At 33.5% G+C, this 24528-nt stretch overlaps 1 protein-coding gene across 2 annotated transcripts in view; it reads left to right on the top strand.

Moving 5' to 3' along the window:
- Nucleotides 1–24528, top strand: part of SLK (STE20 like kinase) — a 53892-nt gene that overhangs the window by 8346 nt on the left and 21018 nt on the right. For both annotated transcript variants that reach the window (XM_006182991.3, XM_006182992.3), the window contains exons 2-11: nt 8900–9064; nt 11327–11375; nt 11750–11899; nt 17085–17157; nt 17321–17515; nt 18063–18144; nt 19523–19651; nt 20127–21482; nt 23579–23709; nt 23937–24060. In XM_006182991.3, the coding sequence (XP_006183053.1) occupies nt 8900–9064; nt 11327–11375; nt 11750–11899; nt 17085–17157; nt 17321–17515; nt 18063–18144; nt 19523–19651; nt 20127–21482; nt 23579–23709; nt 23937–24060 (2454 nt within the window). The remainder of the gene's footprint in view (nt 1–8899; nt 9065–11326; nt 11376–11749; nt 11900–17084; nt 17158–17320; nt 17516–18062; nt 18145–19522; nt 19652–20126; nt 21483–23578; nt 23710–23936; nt 24061–24528) is intronic.

The following is a 24528-nucleotide window of genomic DNA, read 5'->3' as shown; positions in this document are numbered from 1 at the left end:
TTCTCTGTGTACTTACATATCTGTATGTGGGTTATATCTATTTGAAAACCCAACAATGGTCTATTTCTGTGCCTTTGTTGCTTAACCTTTTTCAGTGTTAGTTTTTATCCTTTTAAAAAAGTATTTGTTTTTTCGATAGGCAAAAAGAATATGTTTATTTCATTTCGAGTTTCTTTGATTTCTAAAGAAAGTGCACATTTTAAAAATAATCAAATTATCCATGTTCTAATAGAGTTGTTTGTTTTCTTGTTGATTTGAAACTACTTTTTACTTACAATGGAAATGAGCCATGTCATAGATGGTGCAGTTGTTTTACTTAACTTTAGTTTTTGCTGCTTTGTTGATATAAAGGTCTACAATGTTCTTTATTCTACAAAATGTCATACATTGAACTTTACTTTTTTCCCCTTTGCTTTCATGCTTAGAAAAGCCTTCCCTACCCAGAAATCAGATAAATATTTATATATATTTTAAATAGACTTTTTAATACTGCAGTTGTAAAGAATCTTATTTTAATTCATCTGGAATTTAATTTTTTTCCATGGATTGATGTGAATCTCTAGTCCACCCTAAAAACCAAAAATATATTTTATCTGTTTCTAGAAGCTTAAACATTATTATTTTGAAAATAAAGCAAAGTATAAAGAAGAATACATAAAAACAATCCTACCTTTCAGATAATCTGTTAACACTTTGTAAAAAACTCAACTGGGTATTAATATGGTTAGAAATTTGAATGGTATAGAGGTGATAAAATTGAAAAATGAAAGCCTTACCCCCAATCCTTTTTCGCAAAGTCAACCACTATAACAATTTCTTGTGTATCTCTTCAGGTAAAATTTTATGCTTATATAGGCATATTTATGAATGCTTGTTTGTAAAACTGAAAATGTATTCCCCACATGTATAATATATACAAGTGAACTTAACTGCATAGCGAATTGATAACGTAATCATACTGAAAAAGTGCTTCAAATGATTTTTGAATACAGTTCTCTGACTAGTGAGATATATTTAAAGGATAAAAAGAACAGCAAAGAATGATTGAACTTTATTAAATAGTTTTGTTACTAGTAGTGATATTAATGTCAAAGTTCTGAAAATACTTCATATGAATTATAGGATAGAGCAAATTAATATAGTGCTATGGAGAAAGGGGTTATAAACTTGAAATATGAGGAAGAACCCTGTGATGTTGATTTTTGAACTGGAGATTTCAGTTTGAACTCATGATAACATATATGCTTGTGAGTACATGTACACACGCACACACTACAATATATATATATTCCTACGTTCCACTGAAAAGGCCTAGAAATAATGATACCTAATACTCCTAGCTTTTGGTTTCTAAGTACCATTACCCAATAAAAGGAATCAAGGCTCATTGAAATGGCTGTTCAGGTGTGGGGTAAGGAAGTACAAAAATGACAAAATTTGAACAGTGAAAGCCTCTCCACTACTCAGTTTTCCCCAGAGGAGCCTGAAATATTTTGTACCAGAAAGCAAGGATGTACTCAGAAACTAATGAGGACATGCCAAAGGATACAGGATAGTTTGAACAACAAAAATATCAACAATAAAATAGTAACCTAAAAGAGGAATGCTAGTTAATAGTGGTTAGAAAAACCACTATTTTGTAACCACATTGTAATAATTCAGGCAAAGATTATTGATGGATACTAAAATCATTGTGTGAAAGGTTGTGGAGGAACAGGATATGTACGCATGGTTTTACCCCATAAAGGTCCTTTACAGTAGAGAGATCTGATGGATACCATCTTAATCAAGTGATCAAACCTAGGGTTAATCATCAGTAATAGGACAGACTGTGTTTTCTGATGTATTTCAGTGGGAACTATGTAATCACCTAATGTAGTATTCTTGTCAAAAGTATTTAACCTGAATCTAATAATGAGGAAACAGACAAATCCAGATAGTGGACAGTCTGCAGATCAGTGGTTTGGACTTTGAAAAATGTAAGCAGTGAATTATTTTTAGATATTTGAGGAAATTTAAGTATTGCTATATTAGATATTATATCAATGTTAAATTCTTTGGGTATGTTAATTATATTGTGGTTATGTAGGAGGATGTCTTTGCTCCCAAAAATTTCAGCATGTGTCTCCTAAGAATGAAATGCAGCTTACTTGGAAATGGTATAATAAAAAAGAAATGTACGTATGTGTGTCTACATGTCTATAAGTAAAATATATATATGTATGGATGTGTGTGTGTGTGTGTGTGTGTGTGAGAGAGAGTGAGAAAGCAAGTGTGACAGAATGTTAACTTGGTGACTCTAGGTGAGGGGTATACAGGTGTTCACTGTTCTATTCAGTCAGCTTCTCTGTAGGTTTGAATTTTTCAAAATAAAGAAACAAGGAGTCATACTTTTAAATACTTTTTTGCACATTGCTTTATTTCACTTAACAATTCTCCTTTTCACATTTTTCCCCCTCTATATGTTCATTCATTTTTCTCTCTCTATGAAAGGAGAAGTCTCGTTTCAGACTAGGCAACTATTTCTGTATTACGCTGCCAAAGTTATTTGTCATTTATAAAATACTGTGTTGTATTTTGTACTCATTACCACATACAGTCCACGTTCCTAGCATATATACATTTATGTTTTAAAAGAGGTAACTGAAACTTTGGACTGTAAAAATAGCTTTAACATACTGACTTTTCTTTTTTTTTTCTTTGTAAAAGTCTTAGTATTGATGTTGAAAGCAATGCTTTTTGGCCCTTTACTTTCATAATTTAACATTGAGAATGTTTGTGTGGCAATGATCTTCCTTTCCATTTAAAAGCCTTTATTATTGAATTAACATCCAGAAATAGTACATCTTTGTCTTATTTTTAAGTATTTTTTGAAATTATCTTTTTGTGTTCTCACTTTATCTTTTCCTCTGTGCAGTCTACACAGAGTTCCACAGCTTATCTATCATGTAATTGTCAATAATGTTTCAGTTTATTCGTGCTGCTCAGAGTCAGCAAGTCCTTGATGTAAGTGGGAAAACCATGTGATCTGAGAATTGGTAAAAATATTTTGGAAACTGCAGGTTTAGCCAGCGTTAACTTATTATGGGCATTTTGTTGTCTTTGTCTTGACTGACCAATAACTAAGTTTTGAATAAGCGACCAGAACAAAATAAATAAAATAGTGTTTGGGAGTAAAAAGAGCATACAAAGTATATTCCCTTCTCTTTTGCAGAATTCGGAAAATAACAGGAAAATATTTTTTAAAAAAAATTCCTGTAATATTTTACAGACATTATGGAAGGAGTATGTGTAATCAATCCTCATTATTTACAGATTCTGTCTTTTCAAATTTGTCTAATGCTAAAATTTATTTGTAGCCCCCAAATCTACCCATGCAGCGCTTTCACAGTCACTTGTGTATGTGTGCAAAGCAATGTAAAATGTGAGCCCACAGACCTGCACATTCCCAGCTGAGGTGGAGCTAGGTGATGCTCTCTGTCTTTTTTCAGCTCTCATATAGAGATGGCCAGAGGATGGAGACAGTAGAGGGCACTGTAATGTAGTGCAAGAGGCACCTGCTTTGGAACCAAGTTGGATGGGGTTTGAATCCCAACTCTGGCACCTGTTACTGGAGTGGTCTTAAGCAAGTTACCTAATGTTTCTGAACCTCATTTTCTCTTTTGTAAAACTAAGAAAATAGAGTCTACCAGGATGAGTTGTTTTTGAGATTTAAGATTACAATCTGTGTGAGGTGTATGTGTGTGTGTCTCCTAGGAGCAAAGATTTGGTGGTTACCCATTCGGTGTTTGCAGTGACTTTATGGGACAAATAATGGAAATGAGCTGTATATCTTTGCTAAGTGATGTTAATTTTACTCTTATTTAATATTCACACTTGTTACTACCAAAATCTTATCAGGTCTCTGACCAGGTCACCAGAATTAAGAATTAGTGTATTATATAAATCAGGTAATAACAATATCAATAGTCTAAAACTATCTGCTTTTTTTTTTTTAAGTGCTTTTCTTTCTTTTTTTCTCAACAGCTCTTTGGAACTTTGGATATTTATTACCCAAATATTTAATACTACTCTGTGCCTTAATTCTGCCATCTATAATCTTGATCAGTTTTAGGAGGATTATGCCAGCTCCAAACACATCCTTCTGTGCTCTGCTTTGTGATGCTGTTCTGAGATTTTGCAGATCACGTTTCTGCTTTGCCAGCTGCTCACTTTTAGGTTGCACAAGTACAGAGCACTTGAGAGAGGTCTCAAGGAGAAGGAGGAGGAAGAAAGAACTTAAACCTTTCTCTTTGTTTCCTGTGGGCTCCCTGTCTGCTTTCCTGTTACTTTGACCACCATCCTAGTGGAAATTCTTCACCCCAGCAACAGCATTCCTAAATCCAGTTTGTAGTTTTTCCAGCATTCACACAGCTAGCCTCATCATGACTCTTAATAACACCAGCTCCAGTTGGCTAGTCCTTTCTTCCTCAAAAGGCGCCCTAGTCCCACAGGATCCGTCTTCCAAGTGCAGAGATGCCAGCAGCAGCTGAGCAGCACTATCTCCTCAGGGAACTGAGTTACAGCTGTGCAGAATCTTGCCTCCAAACTTCTGGGTTTTAGTAATTCCAGTCTCTTTCCTTGGTTGCTGTGATTTATGAAAATAAAAACATAGTGATTTTTAAGTGGTCGTGACTAATATCTGAACACTTTTTAACAATAGAAGTTATATCTTCTTTAAATTAATATCTGAGTTATTTGTTATTTCATTCTTGTTTTTAACATTTGTTTAGTTATATCTTTATGTGAAGAATTTTCATGTCTTTAGGTAGTAGATAGATGAGACTTTCTTTTTAACATTTAATTTGCATTATCTTTATTTAAAGTATAGTTTTATACACTTATCAATGTTTATTTCAGTTTTGATTTTTAGAGTTTTCTAGAATCAGATCCTGATGAGTAATCCAGCTATTTTCAAGCAATAATGTAAGAAGCACTGTATTTTCTAGTGTAAATTTTATTTATTATTTATGTTAAACTAAATGGTATCATTGTTGGTTCAATCAGTATATCCATAATAATGAAATGGATAAAATGGAATATTAAAATAACGGAATAGTGAAATTTGTTACTATAAAGAGCTTTAGATACTATCTAGTATTAGTTATTTTTCCCTATCCATGCCATTCTATTCACAAGTAAAATACACATCTTTAGAATCTCCCAGGATATCAGTAGAGGCGTGCAGAAGCAGGGTGGCTTTTAACTCCACTCACAGTATGCTTGGTCTCTTCCCAGGGCTCATATTTTGTAGTAGTCTTCAAGTACAGTTCCTCTGCTCTCCTTCTTCCCAAAGTGTTACATTAAAATGGTGAGAGAAGGGCTTATCTCACTGGCTATTTCCTCTGACTTAAGGGAGGGTGAATTCTGTTTATTATTGGTTTAACTGTAGTGTTTTTCTTAGATAAACTTAATGCCATATTTCACCAGTTATGACAGACTTTTAACTTTTTAACATCTCTGAAATTGGGATGAGTCTCAATTTATTGATTGATGCTTTAGTATTGTTGTTGGCCAGATGGTGGTTGTGTTGTATCTATCATGGCCAGTACATTGTGGATGTAGTTGTATCTCTAGTGTCATACAGTTGCAGCCCCTTGATGTTTCAATTAATAAACCATTTAAGGACGTTTTGAAGGAAGAATATGAGTCCTGGTTGTTACCTAAACATCTTTTAGCACCTGTGGTAAGATCAAGAAGGTATCAGCATCATAATTGCAAAATGGGAGACGGTAGCTTCAAAGAGAAGTTTGGAGACGGTAGTAGAGGAGCACCCTTTTAAGAAATGCTGCATCACCAAAGCTTCTAATGGCCAGAGAATGATGTGGAATGATGTAGAAAAACACAAGCATTAGATAACTATGAGTGAAAAAATGACTCAGAACAGTCAAACTTAAATATGAAGTATTTAATTTTTCATGTGTGCACAAGGATAATAGATATACAATAACAATTTTTGTCTTAAGTGTATCCAAAAGAGCTCTTAAAAAGGTACAACATAAAAATTCTAAATGATAAAGTATTGTCGTAGTTTGATTGGCAGTTTTTCTTCCTTAGTGAAACATATGGTAGTGGCACATCTTAAAAGGCATTCTAGATTTGATATAATACAGTAGATTAATTGACACAACATTGTAAAATGACTATAACTCAATAAAAAATGTAAAAAATATATAGTAGATTAAACCATTCTTCTAGAGAGGTAGAGATGACTATATAAAGTTATCTTTTTATCCAGGTATATTCTCTGAACTCTGAACATTAGGATTACTTCATTAATAATTAGTATTACTCTTTACTTCTATTTTTACTTAAGGAAGTAAAACGTAGGCAATAATCTACTTAGGAAAATTCCCATATACAGGCTGATAGCTGCTTTTTTTCTTCTTTTCATCAGCATCTCCAAAGTTAGATAATAGATCCCTAATAAGTATCCTACATACTGATTTTTTAGTACCATATTGTTCGGTAAAAATAATACATGTCCATTACAGATTTAAACAATGTAAAAAATACAGAAAAAGTCAAAAGCACCTGAAACTCTACCATCCTCACTGATGTCTTTCTAGATATTTCTTATGTAGCTATCCATATGTGAAAATGTGTGTTTGTAAAATTACTCATGTTTAGTAACTTGTCCTTTTTCCCATTCAGTGATGTGTTGTGGCTTTTGTTCCATCTTAAGAAATGTTAATTGATTAGTTGATTCATTTTAATGACTACATAATTTTCCATTGTAGAGGTATACTGAATGATTTAAGCAGGTTCCTGTTAATGGACATTTAGGCTGATTAAGTTTTCTTTATTGTATACAGTGCTCGGATGAAAATTTTTGTGCATGCATATTTTTTATTTTGTAAAATGATCTCAAATTATTAAAAGTGGGATTTGGATATTTATTTATTTATTGAAACACTACTAGCTTTTCAAAGTTTTTTTTTTAAGGTGATAGATACGGTTTTGTTGAAGTGATGATGACATATATAATACTGAAATGTCTTTTAAAAACGTAATTAGTATTTTAAGATTTGATTCCTAACCTAAAAAAAAATGATCTTGGCTCCTACTACATATTTAGAAACCTTTCATTTGTAATAAATGGATGTGAGAAGTTATTCGGCTAAAGAAAGAAAATGAAAAAGTTAAAGTACTAGGAACAATGAAAAATAATTAAACTGATGAAAGCGCAGGGAAACTGGAAAGGTAATGATTAAGATAAAGAAAGGGCTTTGGAAACAACCTGGATTTGAATCCTGATTCTGTCTGTTACTAGCTACATGACCTTGAGGAAGCCTTTTAATCTAAGTTTATTTCTCTTCGTTTAAAGTAGAGATGATAATATATCATCAGGTCATTTTGAGGATTAAATAGTAATAGAATAATTCCAGCTAACATTTTTGAATCCTTTTTGCTGTGTATGGCAGGCATTGTATTAAATGTTTATGTGTATTTTTTTTACTTGGCAAATATTTATTATCTTAATTCTCATAAACTCGTGAGATGTAAGTATGTTTTACTGATGAGGAAGCTAAAACTAAGAGAGGGATTTTGTAACTTGCACAAGCAACACAGTTAATAAGTGGCAAAACCAGAATCTGAACCCTAACAGTCTGTCCCAGGAGAGCCTGCGATTTGAAACTATCCTATGTGCATATAAAGCACTTGGCACAGTGTGTAGTTAGCATGCATCAGTTAATATTTATGTTTAGGCTATTTTTAAAAAATAAACATGTCAAAAGAATGAGAAGACAAGCCACTGACTAGGAGAAAATATTTGCAAAAGATTGGTAAAGGACTGTTATTCAAAATATATAAAGAATTCTTAAAACTAAACAGTTAAAACACCAACAATCTGGTTAAAAAGTGAGGAAAAGATTTGAACAGGCACCTCATCACAGAAGATATTCAGATGGCCACTAAGCATGCATTATATGTTATTAGGGAATTGCGAATTAAAACGAAATAACCAGTACACACCTATAAAAGTCTGCATGGACAGCACCAAATGTTGGCTAGGATGTAGAGCAGCAGGAACTCTCATTTATGGCTGTTGGGAATACAAAATGGTATAGCCACTTTGGAGGACAGTTTGGCAGTCTTACAAAACTAAACATACTCCTACCATGCGATCCAGTAATTCTGTCCCTTGGTGCTCACCCAGAGAAGTTGAAAACTCATGTCCAAGCAAAAACTTGCATACAGGTGTTTATAGTAGCTTTATTCATGATTGCTAAAACTTGAAAATAACCAAGATGCCTTCAGTAGGTGAATGGATAAACACATTGACACATCTGTGTAATCGACTGTTATTCAATGCTAAAACGAAATTGGCTATCAAGCCATGAAAAGACATGGAGGAACCTTAAAAGCACGTTACTAAGTGAAAAAAGCCAATCTGAAAAGGCTACATACTGTATGAAATACAAAACTGTGGAGATAGTAAAAAGATTAGTGGTTGTCAGGGGTTAGGAAGAAGGGAGGCACAAATAGGAAGAGCATAGAGGATTTTGGGGGCAGTGAAACTATTCTGTATGATATTATGATGGAGGATACATATCATACATTTGTCGAAAGCCATAGAACACACATCAAGAGTGAATCCTAATGTAAACAATGGACTTTGTACATTCATCATTTGGAACAAATATACCACTCTGGTGCAGGATGTTGATAGTAGGGGAGGCTGTGCATGTGTAGGGGAGGGGAGTGTATGGGAACTCCCTGTACTTTCTGCTCAGGTTTGCTGTGAACCTAAAACTACTCCAAAAAAAAAAAGTTTGTTTTAAAAATAATAATAAAATTAACAAAGCAAGTATGCATTTATATGTGTCTGTGACACTTTTGATACTTTCATATTTAGGCCCAGAATAAAGAGACCAGTGTTTTAGCTGCTGCAAAAGTGATTGACACCAAATCTGAAGAAGAACTTGAAGATTACATGGTTGAAATTGATATATTAGCATCTTGTGATCACCCCAACATAGTCAAGCTTCTAGATGCCTTCTATTATGAGAACAATCTTTGGGTAAGTATTTTCTGTTGAACTATGGGAGTAGCCAAAAATGACTTAATTGTTGTAAAGAGGTTTATCACTTGTGAAAGCCTGTTTTATGTGGTACCTTTTCTGTTTAGTTAACGTATGTTACTTGAATGAGAGTTGATCTGCTGATGAGAGGGTCATTAATAACATCCTTAGCTTCAACAGATATTTAGATGTATATTTCAGATTGTACCATACTTCATGACTGTTTGATATTAAATCCAAGTGGAGAAACTTCGTTAAGAAAATTAAATTTCCTAAATAATGAAATTAGATAGCCTTTCGTGTTTTGAATTTAAGCATTTACTTAAAATTTGTTTTTTTAAGTTTATTTTGTTTTCCTATAAATTGTTTATAATTTCTTACCCTACACTTTTGGCAAATCATGTATTAGATTATAAAATGCTTACTAGAGAAGAGGGTGTAGCTGACTGGTAGAGTGCACACCTAGCATGCACAAGGTCCTGGGTTCAATCCCCAGTACCTCCATCAAAATAAATAAGTGAACCTAATTACCTCCTCCAAAACAAAAAACAACAAAAACAAAATGCTTACCAGAAATGTTAAATATTTATTGTATATATTATCAAACCCACCTTTAGTACATGTTGTAGTAGCTAAGGCAGTATGTAAAAATTTTGTCCCTTTTTAGAAAATATTAAGCACAAAAGATATATAAAAAAGATATTAGTATTTTTTATAATAACCAGTCATTCACTTCCTCTGCACCAATACTAATTTAGTCAAGAGGGATTTTTCTTTTTGTTTTGTTTTGTTTTGGTTGGGGAGGTAATTCAGTTTATTTACTTATTTATTTTTAATGGAAGTACTGGGGATTTAACCCAGGACCTTGTGCATGCTAAGCATGCACTCTACCACTGAGCTATACCCTTCTCCCAAGAAGATTTTTAAAATGGAGTTTTAGTTGTTCTTAAAGGACAAAGCAAAGCGTTATGAAGAAAGAGTAGATAGTATAAGCTATACCTGATTGGGAATCAAAAGGCCTTTTTTTAAAAAAATTTTGGTGATGTTAGGCATGAGCTTGAATAAGTCAGTTGACCTTTATGAGTCTGTTTACTCACCTATAGGGTTAGTAATGATCTACCTCCCCAATTATTTTTCATATGATGTAATGAATTTGAAAACAATTTATAATTTGCAAGCTCCTATAAAAAGTAAAGTGTTGTTCAGGGTCCTACTGTATAGCACAGGGAGCTATATTCAATGGCTTGTGGTAACCTGTAATGAAAAAGAATATATATGTGTATGTATAAGTGAATCACTGTGCTGTGCACCAGAAACTAATACTTCAGTAAAAGAAAAATTAACTATACTTTAGTTTTAAAAAAAAGTAAAAAAAATAAAGTGTTATACAGAGGGGGAAAATGTATGAAGCTGTACAATTTGTTAAGATGTGTAGTTTAAAAGAAATTATCTGAAAAAAATTATCTGTAGTTATTATTAGTGTAGTGTCTTCTAATACGATTGTTTAGGGTTCTAGCAGAATGTTTCCAGAGATTATAATGAAAATGAATTCCTAGACAATTTAATAAATAGATAAGATCTTTACTTGAGACTATATTGCAAAATAAAGAAGTTAGACAACTGTGAGGGACAGTCTGTTGGGAGAGATAGGCATTAATTTAAGAACCATAGTAAATACAAAATTACAGCTGTGATAAGGGTTAAGAAGGAAAGGTACATGGTGGTATGTACCAGGGAGGTCTGGGAAGGCATCCATCAGGAAGTCATAATTGAGCTAGGATCAGAAGCTTTTGTGTATATATATATATATTTTTTTTTTCTATTTTTTTAAAAAACCAAAAGCAGTCTCTGTTTCCAGGGTTTATTCCTATTAGTAAGGATAAAAATATACTTGATCACTTAATTCACAATAGTTACCTTAAAAAGGAGAGTAATAAAATCTTTCAGTGGTAATGAGATGGATATATAATACTGTCCTGAATAAAAATTCTGTACCTGGTTATTTTAGAGAAGCAGGGACACTAAAAATGGTGATTAACTCAAAGGCACATACTTCCACAATGTGTTCTCTTTGTGCTTTCTCAAATGTGTATCATTAAGACTGATAACTCTTTTGACAAAGGAAATCCTTATGGTTAGCATAATATCATTTCCGTAACCTAGGTTATTTGATAGCTATTCCTTTATCTTTTTTGCTAAATTGAAGAAAAACTACTTAGACTCAGTGTCATGTTAGATACATGCTTTTTTATTTACCTGCAGATCCTCATTGAATTTTGTGCAGGTGGAGCAGTGGATGCTGTGATGCTTGGTAAACGCCTTTTTGTTCTTTATGTTATCTTGAATTATACTGTAAAAAGTCAAAGAATTTCAAACATTTTTATATATATATAAATATATATTACATATATATAAATATATTTTATATATATATATCTTATTTTTGAGTGAAGTTCAATAAGTTAAGAAATCAGCTTAATTATTTTTATATTCTTGGATAGTTGTAATAAAATTCTAAAATGAAATATTGAGTATAATATGTAGAGAAAGTAATTTTTATAGACACTTAGTTTTTAAAAAATAAATTCACTATATATGATCCTTGACAGTGATGGTAAAGGTATATAGCCTGCTGATATGTTTTCACTGTATAAAAATGCAGATTTGTTTACTTTTTCCTTATAGAGCTTGAGAGACCATTAACTGAGTCCCAAATACAAGTAGTTTGTAAACAGACTTTAGAGGCGTTGAACTACTTACATGATAATAAAATCATCCACAGAGATCTAAAGGCTGGCAACATTCTTTTCACCTTAGATGGAGATATTAAGTTGGGTAAGTTTATTCCATTAAATACAACATTTGAGTTTGTGCTCTGAGATTTCCCCTTATATGTTTGTAACTAAATGTTGTTTTGTTATGACTCAAATATGTGAAACATGGAGAATTACTCCATGTTAATTTTTAATTTTGAATAATTATGCATTAACTCCCAGAATTCCTAAGTATAGGCTCCTAATATAAAGACACTTTAAAAAGAAAGTAAGAAAGGATGGATTTTTATTTTTAAAAAGGCACACTTTTAAAAGACTGGTTAATTATTTTTTCCCTTCAATTTTTATATGCAAACTTAATACTTGTAAATATAATACATTTAGAAAATGATATAGTAGCTAAAACTACTAGCTTAGTTTTATCTTCATTTCCAAAATTCATATCTAGTGGTTTTCTTTTTGCATGTTTTGTTTTATACTTTACTTTATAGATAACTGTATCTTAAATTAACAAAGTAACTAACCTTAGTCTGAAAAGGATGCCTAAAATAAGTATAGGGACTATATTTTTAATTTTGTTTTTTATACTGGAGGAATAAATGATAATTTTATGTGAAGAAATAGTTGTAGATTTTAGGTAGGAAACTAATTAATTTCATATATACATGTACAAATAAAAGAGAAAGTCCTCTTTAAGTATTTCCAAGATATGAATTTAAAGAAAATCTAGTGATGAAGTCTAAATCTGTGTATTTTGGAAGGATGTTAAAAGGATAAGATATATTCAAAAGCCATGTTGATAGCAGTGATCATAGTCATTTCATTTCACTTTGTCATGACATGCAAATTTGATATATTACTAAATTTGATATACTACTAAATTTTAACCTTTTTATAAGTAAACAGTTATATAGCTTAATGACTTGTAGCTTTGTGACCACCACCTAGATAAAGAAATAGAACTGTGTCTGGTACCTAGCAGCTCTTTCATGGGCCCATCTCAATCGCTGTCACTCCCTTCTTCAAGATAACCCGTTTCCTGACTTTTATAGTAATCACTTTCTTGTGTTTTTTTTTAATGGCTCAATATTTATTTCTAGACATTAGAGTTTAGACTTACCCATATTTAAAACTGAGTTTTCTTTCAAGTCTTTTAATTTATGAGTCTCGCCTGCACCAGTTTCTTTCTTCTCTTTGTGTTTTATCTGTGGCGTGCATTCTCATGGGATGCTTTCTCAAGGAAAGTTGGTTCTTTGGGGGCAAAAGAATTTCAGTGTTAAAATGATTATGACCCACCAAAGTACACAGATATATAGTATATCTTTGGCATTAAAATTTCGTGGGGGGAGGGAGGATTAGGACAAAATACCTTAAAAGGCTCCTAATGAGAGTGATGATGAAAAAAAGGTTGAGCAACACTGATCTATAAGACCTGGGCTGTTGGACCTGTAGGGTTTCTGTCATCTTGCATTTTGCTGGTTGCATACTCATGATGACTTTCTAAAGTTCCTCTCTGTATTTCTTTCAGTTTGCAGATGTATCCGAAAACCTCATCAGTCTCAAGTTTGATTTTTTGACAAGACTGTTGGTGGTTTTATGTTCTTTCATTGGGAGGCATGCAATACTTGCTTTTTGCTCTATTTTGATGTTAGCAGCTATTGATGCTTAATATCTAGGTCTGTTCTTTGATTGAAGGAGCCAAATGAATTCTGTCATTTTGTTTTCATTTATTATTTTTGATAATAATTTTGATATAATTATTTATCAGTTATTTCATTGTGTTCATTTATTATCATTATAAAATTAGAAATACTTATATAAGAAGACACTTCCCTTCAGCTGTTTGGTTATTCAGGAGTATAATTCATATGGATAAGACAGGAAAAATGCTTGATTCTTTTTTTATTTATTTAGCTTTAAAGACAGTGAATTGGTTCTCTTTCTTTAGTTGGTGACCAGTATTTTTTAAAATGTTATTATTAATTCATGAATTTAATTTTATTTTGTAGTTTTCAAATCTGTTACATTTTTTATCCTTATTAAAGCTCACATTGTACCATCTTGGTCAATTGGAACCTCTTCAAGTTGGCTTGTTAATCTTTTTTGGCATGACTCTAGTAATCTTTGATAGCTTCCTTGTTGTCTGTTAGGTTGAGTTGTTTCAGGCTCATCGTGCATATTTCCTGCCTCAGACCTTCAAGAAGCCCTGAAGAAGTTTTAGCAGGATGTGGTGCTATTTTAAGACCACAGACTGCACGTTAGAGATGCTTACGGTTTCTGGACTGGCCTTCATTCTAGGCCTCTCCAAACACAGAGGTAGGCTCTCATTGAGTGCCTATGTATTTCCTATTCAAATTCAGGATCAAGCCTTTTTTCCCCCTCTGTATTACATCTGTTATTTCCTTCTATCCTGAGAATCTTGGTTCTCAAGGACATTGATGATAGATTTGGAATATTCTGTAATTACTCATTTTAACTTTCATTTCTATATTCAGTGCTCACCACCAGTTCTTACGTTGATATCTCTTTGGTTATGTTGGTTGTCTGAAGTTCATTCTCTGGTGGATTTCTCTGGAAGGGCTCTCTGAGTTCTTATAAAATGATAATAGTTCTACCCTTTATACTTTCAAGGTCAGTTTTGCTGGATAGAAAATCCTTGGCTCACATTTCTTTCCTTGAATATCTGAAATGTGTTACTCTGTTTTCTTCTGTCAGAAAGTGTTGTTGAAAGTCTGTTGATTATCTGATTTTCTTTCTCTTACAAGTCATGTGCTCTTTCTGCTAGATGCTAAAGAATTGTTTTCTTTGAAGGCCAACAATTTAACTAAACTTTTCTCCCCCTCTGCCAGGAATTTTTTCTGTAATTACAGATATGAGTATTTATTCTGTTCCCTTGCATTGATTTCCTTCTTTAGGGATGATTATTATATGTTGGGTTTGCCAATCATAAGTATGTTGAACTTTCTCTCAAGTTCTTTTTTATCTTTCTTCATTTTTTTTTTCATTGAGGTGAAATGTAATTAGCAAAATTTAATCTCCTAACCATTTTTAAGTATACAGTTCTGTAGCATTAAGTACATTCATTTTGTTGTGCAACCGTCACCACTGTCCATCTCCAGAACTTTTTCATCTTCCGCAACTGAAACTCTGTACTCATTAAGCATTAGCTCCCCATTTCCTCCTTCCCCCAGCCCCTGGCAACCACCATTCTATTTTCTGTCTCTGTGAATTTGACTCCTCTAAGTACCTCATATAAGTGTAATCATACAGTATTTATCCTTTTGTGACTGGCTTATTTTACTTAGCATAATGTCTGTAAGTTTCATCCATGTTGTAGCATGTGTCAATTTCCTTTCTTTTTAAGGCTGAATAATATTCTGTTCTATATGTATATACACACCACACTTCATCCGTTCATCCATTGATAGACATTTTGGTTGCTTCCACCTTTTGGCTCTTGTGAATAATGCTGCTGTGAACATATGTGTACAATATCTGTTCAAGTCCCTGCTTTCAGTTCTTTGGGGTATAAACTTAGAAGTAGAATTGCTGGATCATATGGTAATTCTCTGTTTTATTTTTTGAGGAACCACCATAAAACCATTTTCCACACTGGCCGCACCGTTTTACATTTTCACAGCAATGTACAAGGGTTCCAATTTCTTCACCTCCTTGCCGACACTTGTTATTTTCTGTATTTTTGATGATTGCTGTCCTAATGGGAGTGGCATGGTGATGCATGGGAATTTGTTATGTCTATTTGTTCTTGTATTCCTCCTTGTTCAGCCTTTATTTCAAAAATGATTTTTCATTTCTGTTTTCCCTTGAGTTCTGTCAACTCATTTCTGAATTTTAAAATTCTGACTTATGTTACTCTTTTGTCTCATCATTTTTTAAAATCTTGTAGCTCAGTTTGAATAGTATGTTACAATTTTGATCCATTTTTGGTACATTTTTCTGTAAATGTACTAAAATCTTATTTGAATACAGAAATGTACTTTGTGTAAAATAGTGTATACCATTAAAAGTAAGTATATTTTTGAAGATTTAGGAATGCTAAAATAGTTTTGAATTGGTTGACATTTAAAATAATTGCAATTTGTTTCATTAATTCATAAATACAGAGAACCTTCCATTTCTGTGACACCCTGTTAAGTGTACACAGATGTATATAGAACCATATTATCTTCACGAACCATATAATAAATTACAGTAACTGAATTTTTATGATGCTGTTACCAGATCACATTGTTGCAAATGGAAATAAGTATGTAAAAATGCTGTTTTAACAGACCAACATATATATGCCACATCATTGTAAGTAGAACTATAAAGCACATAGTGACCTTAATTTTCTCGTTTGCACAAAAATGAAGATGCCTTTTTGTCCCTCCTTAGTTTCTACTTCCTGCCCGTAAGTATGGTTAGAGAGGTATAAATGTTGACAGTGGACATTTGTTGTTTAGGCCTGTTTCTGGACCTCCTTTCCCAGTCACATGAGGGGAAAAATGTTAAAATGAATAGACTGTTAATAGGTTCTAGGGAAACACTAGAATAAGTACTGAGCTGACTTTGCCTAAGTAGAAAACCTCTTCTGGCAGGAATTTCATGTTGTGATCTCAGTCCCTTCCTGCAGAAACATGAGAAGTTGTAAGTTGAGGAAGTTGGGGTTAAGAGGGGTGGAGTGTCCTGAATACACCTATTTATGTTGCATTTTCTGCATATATCTTCCAAGTATAGTATGTTCTATTTACTTATGCATTTATTTAATTATGAAACATTAATGAAATATCTAACATAGTGAAAGACTTCATACACCATATTAGGAATAGGTAGCTGTCAGTCTGTTTTGAGCAAGAGAACCACATGGTCAAAAAAAGGAAAAAAGAACTGTATAATAGACACAAATAATTGGAATACAAGACAAGGTTTCATGAGTTTTAAGAATTCTACCAACAAAATATTGCGAAGGTTAAAATTATACATATGGTTAATAATAGTAGCTGCCATTTATTGTGTGTAAATTCTGTGCTAGGCCTTGGGGCATGAACACTAAGTACTGAATTTTTGGTATTTATTCAGTTTGGAGAATTGTGGCATGTGGAAGTTATTTCTCTTTCTGTTCTGCTTACCCTTTAGTAAGAGTGGCCTTCTTAAAGCCTTGATATGCTTATCCCTTATGTTGAATACAGTGAACTTTGCTTAAAAACTGTCATTAATACTTCTGTTTGATTATTTATTTCAAGCGGATTTTGGAGTATCAGCTAAAAACACAAGGACAATTCAAAGACGAGATTCCTTTATTGGCACACCCTATTGGTATGTGTTCAGTTTTATGGGTTTGCAGCATTAGTTATGTCAGCAGTTATTATTACTCATTAATTTTTTCCCACATAATTGATTATACTGTCTGTCTTTTATGTGGTTTGTAATCACTATTCTTAAGTTGAACATTTTAACTTTCAATTCTCTGTCTTCATAGGATGGCTCCTGAGGTAGTCATGTGTGAAACATCCAAGGACAGACCCTATGACTACAAAGCTGATGTTTGGTCCCTGGGTATCACTTTAATAGAAATGGCTGAGATAGAACCACCTCATCATGAATTAAATCCAATGCGAGTGCTGCTAAAAATAGCAAAGTCTGAGCCCCCTACGTTAGCACAGCCATCAAAATGGTAAAGTATTCCTGAACAAAGCTTTTTAAAAAGCAAAACTTGATGCTTTATTCTTCCAACTTTCCAAAGGTATTCAAATTTAGGTACATGGTACGAAGACTATATGAAGTAGAAAACTGATTTTTGGTATATTTTCAAGACTTAAGGACCATGTAAACGCTTATAACTAACTTTCTGTAGAAATTAAAAAATACCAGTGATTTGATTTCTACATGAAAAATTTATTTCCTGTACTATGAGAAAGTGAGGCATTTATGTGGTTAGTTTATATTTGTGCAGTTTAATATAATAGAATAATTTTTGTGATTTTTAGCGTATTTATGAACATGAGTGTCTCAATGACTAAAACTATGAACCTACTTATATGTCTAACTTGTATTTATAGATGAATGACTTATGAAATACTAATATTCACATTAACTAGTTTTATTATGTTGAATTCACATTATCCCATACATAAGAGAACTTAAGCATAATTTATCAGAGTTTTTATTTTAATAACAAGAAAGTAAAATAGAATGTCATTATAAAAATTTTTCTTTTGAAGGTCTTCAAATTTTAAGGACTTTCTAAAGAAATGCTTGGAAAAAAATGTGGATTCCAGATGGAACACATCTCAGCTCCTGCAGGTAGGATAAGAGTAGTATGATAACAGCAGACCGTGTGATTTTTGTAACATCTCTTTAAGATTACAGTTTCAGGCGGAAGGATATAGCTCAGTGGTAGAGTGCGTGACTAGCATGCACAAGGTCCTGGGTTCAATCCCCAGTTCCTCCATTAAGAAAAGAAAGAAAGAAACTTAATAACCCCCCCACCCAAATTAAAAATAAATAAAGGAAAAAAGAAAAAGAAGAATAGTTTCAGATTGATTCAGTGTGCCTTCTTTCCACTTGAGTTTTCCTGTGGAAACTCAAAATACATTGTAGTAGTTAACATTTGCTTTGCAAACATACCTGCTGCTGTTAATAAAAGATATTTAGCTTCTAAGTGCTTCCTCCTATGCTTTTTTGATTCAGTCTGTGTTCTTTTCATTTTGTTTAGTTATTTGCATTTTGTCAGTTACTTCCATTTTTGTCTGTCCAGTTACTGGAAAGCAAGCACGTTGGCGGCAGGAGCCATGAGCTAATTAATTTTTTTTAATGTCTCTTACAATGAGGGTAAATTTTCAGTAAATATTACTGATTTTAAAGAAAAGGTGTTAAAGTGATTGGATAATTTTGTTTTATAGCAGGAGCTGTTTGTATCATTTGAAATGAAGTTTTGTCAAATAACAGTACAGGCGGACAAACAGAATGACTAGTCTAGAGGCAGTTACTGTTAGGTTGAGTTATTGTGTAACTCCTACATTACAGTTTTTAAGGTTGACCTGTTTATCTAGGGGGGGAAGCAGGAAAAATTGCCTTGCTCTGTGCAACAAAAGTATCCCTGGAACACACTTTCTCTCCTTATTTCACCATCCCCACATTTGAAAGCCTTAGTCTGTGACAGACATCAAGTGCTGAGTGTACAGGGATGAATAAAATATCTTCTTACTCTTAAGAGTATTAGAATTATGTCAAAAAAGCAGGTGTTGTAGACACTTTTAACAGAACTCCAAAGCTTTTTGTAATTCTTTTATTGAGGCTTTTATACAAGATATAATTGTATTGTTACTTTTTACGAACTAGTAATGCACTTGAAACCTGCTTTAAATTTTAAATTTTAGGTTGTGAAATTTTCAAACATACAGAAAAGTACATGTACCTACTACTCATATGTAATATATTTTTGACATGCTTCCTTCAGATTCTTAAAAAAAAAAAGATATATAGTTGCTGGCAGCCCCTACTCCTGCTCAGTCCCCTCCCCCTCTTTCCTTCCTCAGATGTAACATCATCTGAAGTTTTGTATTTTTCTTACTTATATGCCTATATTTTACCACATAATAATATGTTTTATGTATTTTAAACTTACTCTACAAGCATTTTGGCTGTTACACTGAGCATACTTTTTTTAATGATCAAACAGCATCCTTTTGTTACTGTTGATTCCAACAAACCAATTCGAGAGTTGATTGCAGAGGCAAAGGCTGAAGTAACAGAAGAAGTTGAAGATGGCAAAGAGGAGGATGATGATGAGGAAGCAGAAAATTCTCTGGTCAGTATTTAGAAAGGAAATTTCATTTAGGTAATTTTTAGATTTGAGTTTTAAGGTATGATTGCACCAATAACAAAGAATTAATTTGGAAAAGAATATGAAAACAAATATAGGTATATATATGCAGGACTGGGACATTATGCTGTATACCAGAAATTAATACATTGTAATTGACTATACTTTAATTAAAAAAAAATTGTTGGCTAGCAATACAAAACTTTTAATTTTAGAGGTGCAGAATAATAACAAGTTTGCTTTTTGCTATCCATTTTTGTCACATGTATTTGAAAATTTGTCAGTTCTTTAAATTATTTTTATAATTTCATCAAATTTACTGAATAAAGATATTAAATCATTGTATGTATGAATTAAATCGTTTATATATAAAATAATTCATATATATACATGAAACATTGTTTTGGTCACCATTTTGAAGTTACGTTTTAACACTAAAAATGTGTGAAATCTTTTTTAGCCAATACCTGCAAGTAAACGTGCCTCCTCTGACCTTAGTATTGCCAGTTCTGAAGAAGATAAGCTTTCACAAAATGCTTGTATTTTGGAATCTGTCTCAGAAAAAACAGAACGTAATACTTCTGAGGATAAGTTTAACAGTAAAGTTCTTACTGAAAAACCCACCACTGATGAGCCTGAAAAAGCTGCAGTGGGTATTAATGACCACGTTAATGATGCTCCTTTAGAAGCTATGGCTGAACTCCATAATAGAACAGCAATAATCAAGGAAAATGGGAGCGAGGAAGAGAGACCCAAGCTTGAAAATCTACTTGGCACAGAAGGCCATGAAACAGTGGACATTAATTCAGTCAATGAAAGAAAAGAAAATATAATGATAACTTCAGAAACAAATATTGAACAGAATCTGAAACCCGAGGAAGAAAGGGATCAGGAAAAGCAACAGATATTTGAAAATAAGGTTATAAAAACTGAAGAAATTGAAGATACTGCTATTCAAACAATGGATTTAGTTTCTCAAGAGACTGGAGAAAAAGAGGTGGATGTTCAGGCAGTTGAAAATGAAGTTGAGCTTACAAAGGAAGACACCCAGGAGAAATTGGGAAAAGATGACAAAACTGAAAAAGATGTGGTCAGTGATACAAGCAATGTGATAGGGACAGAGGAGGCAGTAGATGTGCCTCCAAAGTCAGCTGGAAACAGTCCTGTGGATGCTCAGAGCAGTGATGGGAAAGAAGTGGGTGAAGTAGGTCAGAAGTTAGTGAGTAAGCCCACAGAGGGTCCTGAGGCTGGTGGTACTGAGGAAGTTCCTATTAAAGAAATAGCTGAAACAAATGAGATAGATAAAAAACCTATAGAAGGAAAAGGTGAGGAACAATTAATCAACAGTTCAGAGAACATAGTGGAGACCAATGAAGAACCTGGGACAAATCAAGTTGAGGATATTACTGAATCAATTAACGCTGAAGGAATAGAGATCAGAAGTGCAAAAAAAGCTTTAGAAAGTGAAACTCAGGATGCTCCTAAAGCCACTGCTCAGATAGATGCAGAGCAAGAAGAAATTCCATATGAAGTGCCAATTGAAACAGAACCCCGAGTTACTGCCGCTTCACATCCCAGTGAACCTCAGCCTGCTCCAGTACCCAGTATTAATATCAACCCTGAAGAAGCAGAAAATAAAGGGGAAATAGGTGCTTTGTCAAAAACTGAAACCATGTTACCAGAATCTGAGAGTCAAAAGGAAAATGATACTGATTCAGGCACTGGTTCCACTGCTGATAATAGCAGCATTGACTTGAATTTATCCATCTCTAGCTTCCTAAGCAAAACTAAAGACAGTGGATCAATATCTTTACAAGTAAGTATATATGGGTCCTTGTTTGGGTTTTTCTTTGTCATTTGGCAGTTGAGAGTTTATGTGAAACTGATGTCTTGAAAACAAAACAACACTAAATCAGTGTAGTATTAACCCTATGAAATTCTTAGGGCCTAAGAAGTCAGTCATTTAAAAGAAAACCTAGAGATTCTAGGTGTAATTTTTAATTTTTTGGTAGCACCTACCTGTTTTGCCAACTTGACATAAATATTGTAATATAGTTGCTTATTGCAATTTGGGTTCTCTTTGCCCGTGTTGAGGTATTATTTTAGCAAGAATCAGTAATAAATAAAAGAATTGAGGACTTGAACGAATGATCTCTTTTTAAGAATGTTTAGGGTACAAACAGCCCTTGATTTACCACTGGCCCATGCAGGTGACTCCTGCCTTCTCAGTCATAGCCATCACTACTGCCATGAGAATCAGACATTAAAAACCCAGAACACTTGGAGCTGTTGGAGCATAACTCTCAAATCTTAATGTGCTTATGAGTTAGTAGGGGGAGCTATGTAGAAGTATGGAGTGGGGCTAAAGAATCAATACTTGTAACAAAAAAATCCCTTGGAATTCTCATGCAGATGAGCCACGGGCTACTTATGGACTCTGGGTCGACAGGTAGCAGAAAAGCAGGAACAACTTAGGAAAACAGACCTTTGGGACATGACTCTAGTGTGACTGATTGGCATGCCTGTCTGCCCCAAATCATTACATGTATTGCCTATGGCCTTCAGTTTTCAGTTTATTTTGTTTCATTGACTGAAATTCCATTAATCTGAAGTTCATTCACTGACTTAATAGTTAGCATTTCTGAAAAATGCAGAGGCGATGTTAACTGTGGATACTTCAGTAAGAACTGAAGAAATGGAAAATTTGGAGGATACAGGGAGGTAGATCTGTTTTTGAAGCATGCCCACTTTAGAGTTTAGAGGAAGTCTGGATAGGGTGGCCACAGTCCAGGGCGTAGGGAGAGGAGCATGTGGTTACTGGATGCCTAGGGAACAGAACAGTAAGAGGTTGCAGAAAGGTGACTGGAAGTTGCCAAATAGAAACTTAAAAATTTTGATGCATTTTGCATGTGGTGTTTTCACATTCCCCTTTTGCTCCCTCTGCTTTCTAATCTTTCCCCCTTATCAAAAGTAAGTAATTATCTGTTCTCAATACTTACATGTTTACGGAAATGTATCTATAGCACTGTTACACTTTTGTTATTTCTATTTGCATTTAAAAAGTTAGGAGTGAGGAGCTTGGTCTTGATAAAGAATTTTAGGCAACAGCTAACAGGCAGATCTGGTACTTTGGGGGATGTGGTAGAGGTGCTGTCTTTCTAGTAACTGTAAAATCACACATCCATCTTTGGCCCTGAGATGGAGGAGGGCTGCTGGTATTGTTGATGAAACATTTTGATTCCCAGTCCTGGCCCTGTTTAAACGTTATCAGGCAGGCGGGGGGAGGGTGTAGCTCAGTGAAAGAGTGCATGCTTAGCATGCATGAGGTCCTAGTTCAATCCCCCAGTACCTCTGTTTAAAAAACAAACAAACCTAACTACCCCTCCTAAAGAGAACATTTTAAAGGTTGCCTGGGGGCTTTTTCAGTAAAATTCTTACGTACCCTCAGACCTGTTGATTTGGATTCTTTAAGGGATGAGCCCCAAGAATTCATTTTTAACTGCTGTGTGAGTGGTTCTAAAACAGAAAAGCAGAGGTAACTCAGAACCTACTAGGTAAAAAGAGGAAGGAAAAAATGGTGAAAGTTGTACCAATTACTCATTTATATGAATTGCTCATTACCACTTGTGCCTAATTATGATGTATCATAAAAATTGTATATGCACATCATCAAAACACATAATTTCACTTGAAAAAAATTTGATTTCATCTGTAAAATTATGTGAAAGTCAGGTGAATTATAAGAGGATATAACTGATTCCAAAGATGAGTCTTAATGCTTTGTATTCATACTTTATATGTATAGTTTTCATAGTCTTCATAGCTGTTCAGTTTTTTGTTTTTAAAGAAGAAAATGTTTTCTATCTGTAGTATTCCCCATATAAAGCCTAACTAAAATAAAATCTCACTCAGGAAACCAGAAGACAAAAGAAAACATTGAAGAAAACACGAAAATTTGTTGTTGATGGTGTAGAAGTGAGTGTAACAACGTCAAAGATAGTTACAGATAGTGATTCCAAAACTGAAGAATTGAGGTTTCTTAGGTGAGTAGAGAAACAACATAATTAAAACTGATTTTGTGACTTGTCAGTCTCTGCGGAGTCTGAAGAATAGAGAAACAAGAGTAAAGTCTTGTCTAATTTTGGATTATCCTTTTGTTACTTGTCCACTTGAAAAGAAAGTTATTTTTGAAAGTTTTTTCTTTTAAAACATTACATCAGAGATGTAATTTTTGCTGTCTTCCTCTATCATTGCCATTAAATTTTATCAGACGTCAAGAACTTCGGGAATTAAGATTTCTTCAAAAAGAAGAGCAAAGAGCCCAGCAGCAGCTTAACAGCAAACTGCAGCAACAGCGAGAACAAATTTTCCGGCGTTTTGAGCAAGAGATGATGGTAAAGTCCTGGAATTTTGTACCATTTTATTAATAGTGAAATTTAGTGCTTAAAAAAAAAACCCCACTAATGGCAGGTTTTAGAACCTGTTCTCTGATTACTAGACTTCTCTGGCTTTGTGGTGTATTTCAGGCCTTTAGCTTTTGGTGTTCTGGATGCTTTCTTTTCTCTTTCTTTTCCTTCCTTCCTTCCTTCCCCTTCCTTCCCCTTCCTTTTCCTTCTCCTTCTCTTTTCTTTTTGCCTGACATACTGTGTGGTGGGTGTCTTCATTTTCCTTTGATTAAAATCTTTCGTGAAAACCTGGAATCATGAAGCTAGTAGATGGTTTACGAAGTTCTTAGGTGTGCCTATCGCTGGATAATTTTTTATTGTTACAATTTGACCTCTCAGATCTAGAATCCAAGATTTTAATCCAGTCTAGAGAAGTTGTCTTCAAACTTGGCTGAGTATTAGAACTTCTTGGGGATT

This window comes from Camelus ferus, chromosome 11 (assembly GCF_009834535.1).
Source record: "Camelus ferus isolate YT-003-E chromosome 11, BCGSAC_Cfer_1.0, whole genome shotgun sequence".
Classification (NCBI taxonomy): domain Eukaryota; kingdom Metazoa; phylum Chordata; class Mammalia; order Artiodactyla; family Camelidae; genus Camelus; species Camelus ferus.
Note: the sequence above shows the minus strand (reverse complement) of the source record. Positions and strands in the feature narration are given on the sequence as shown.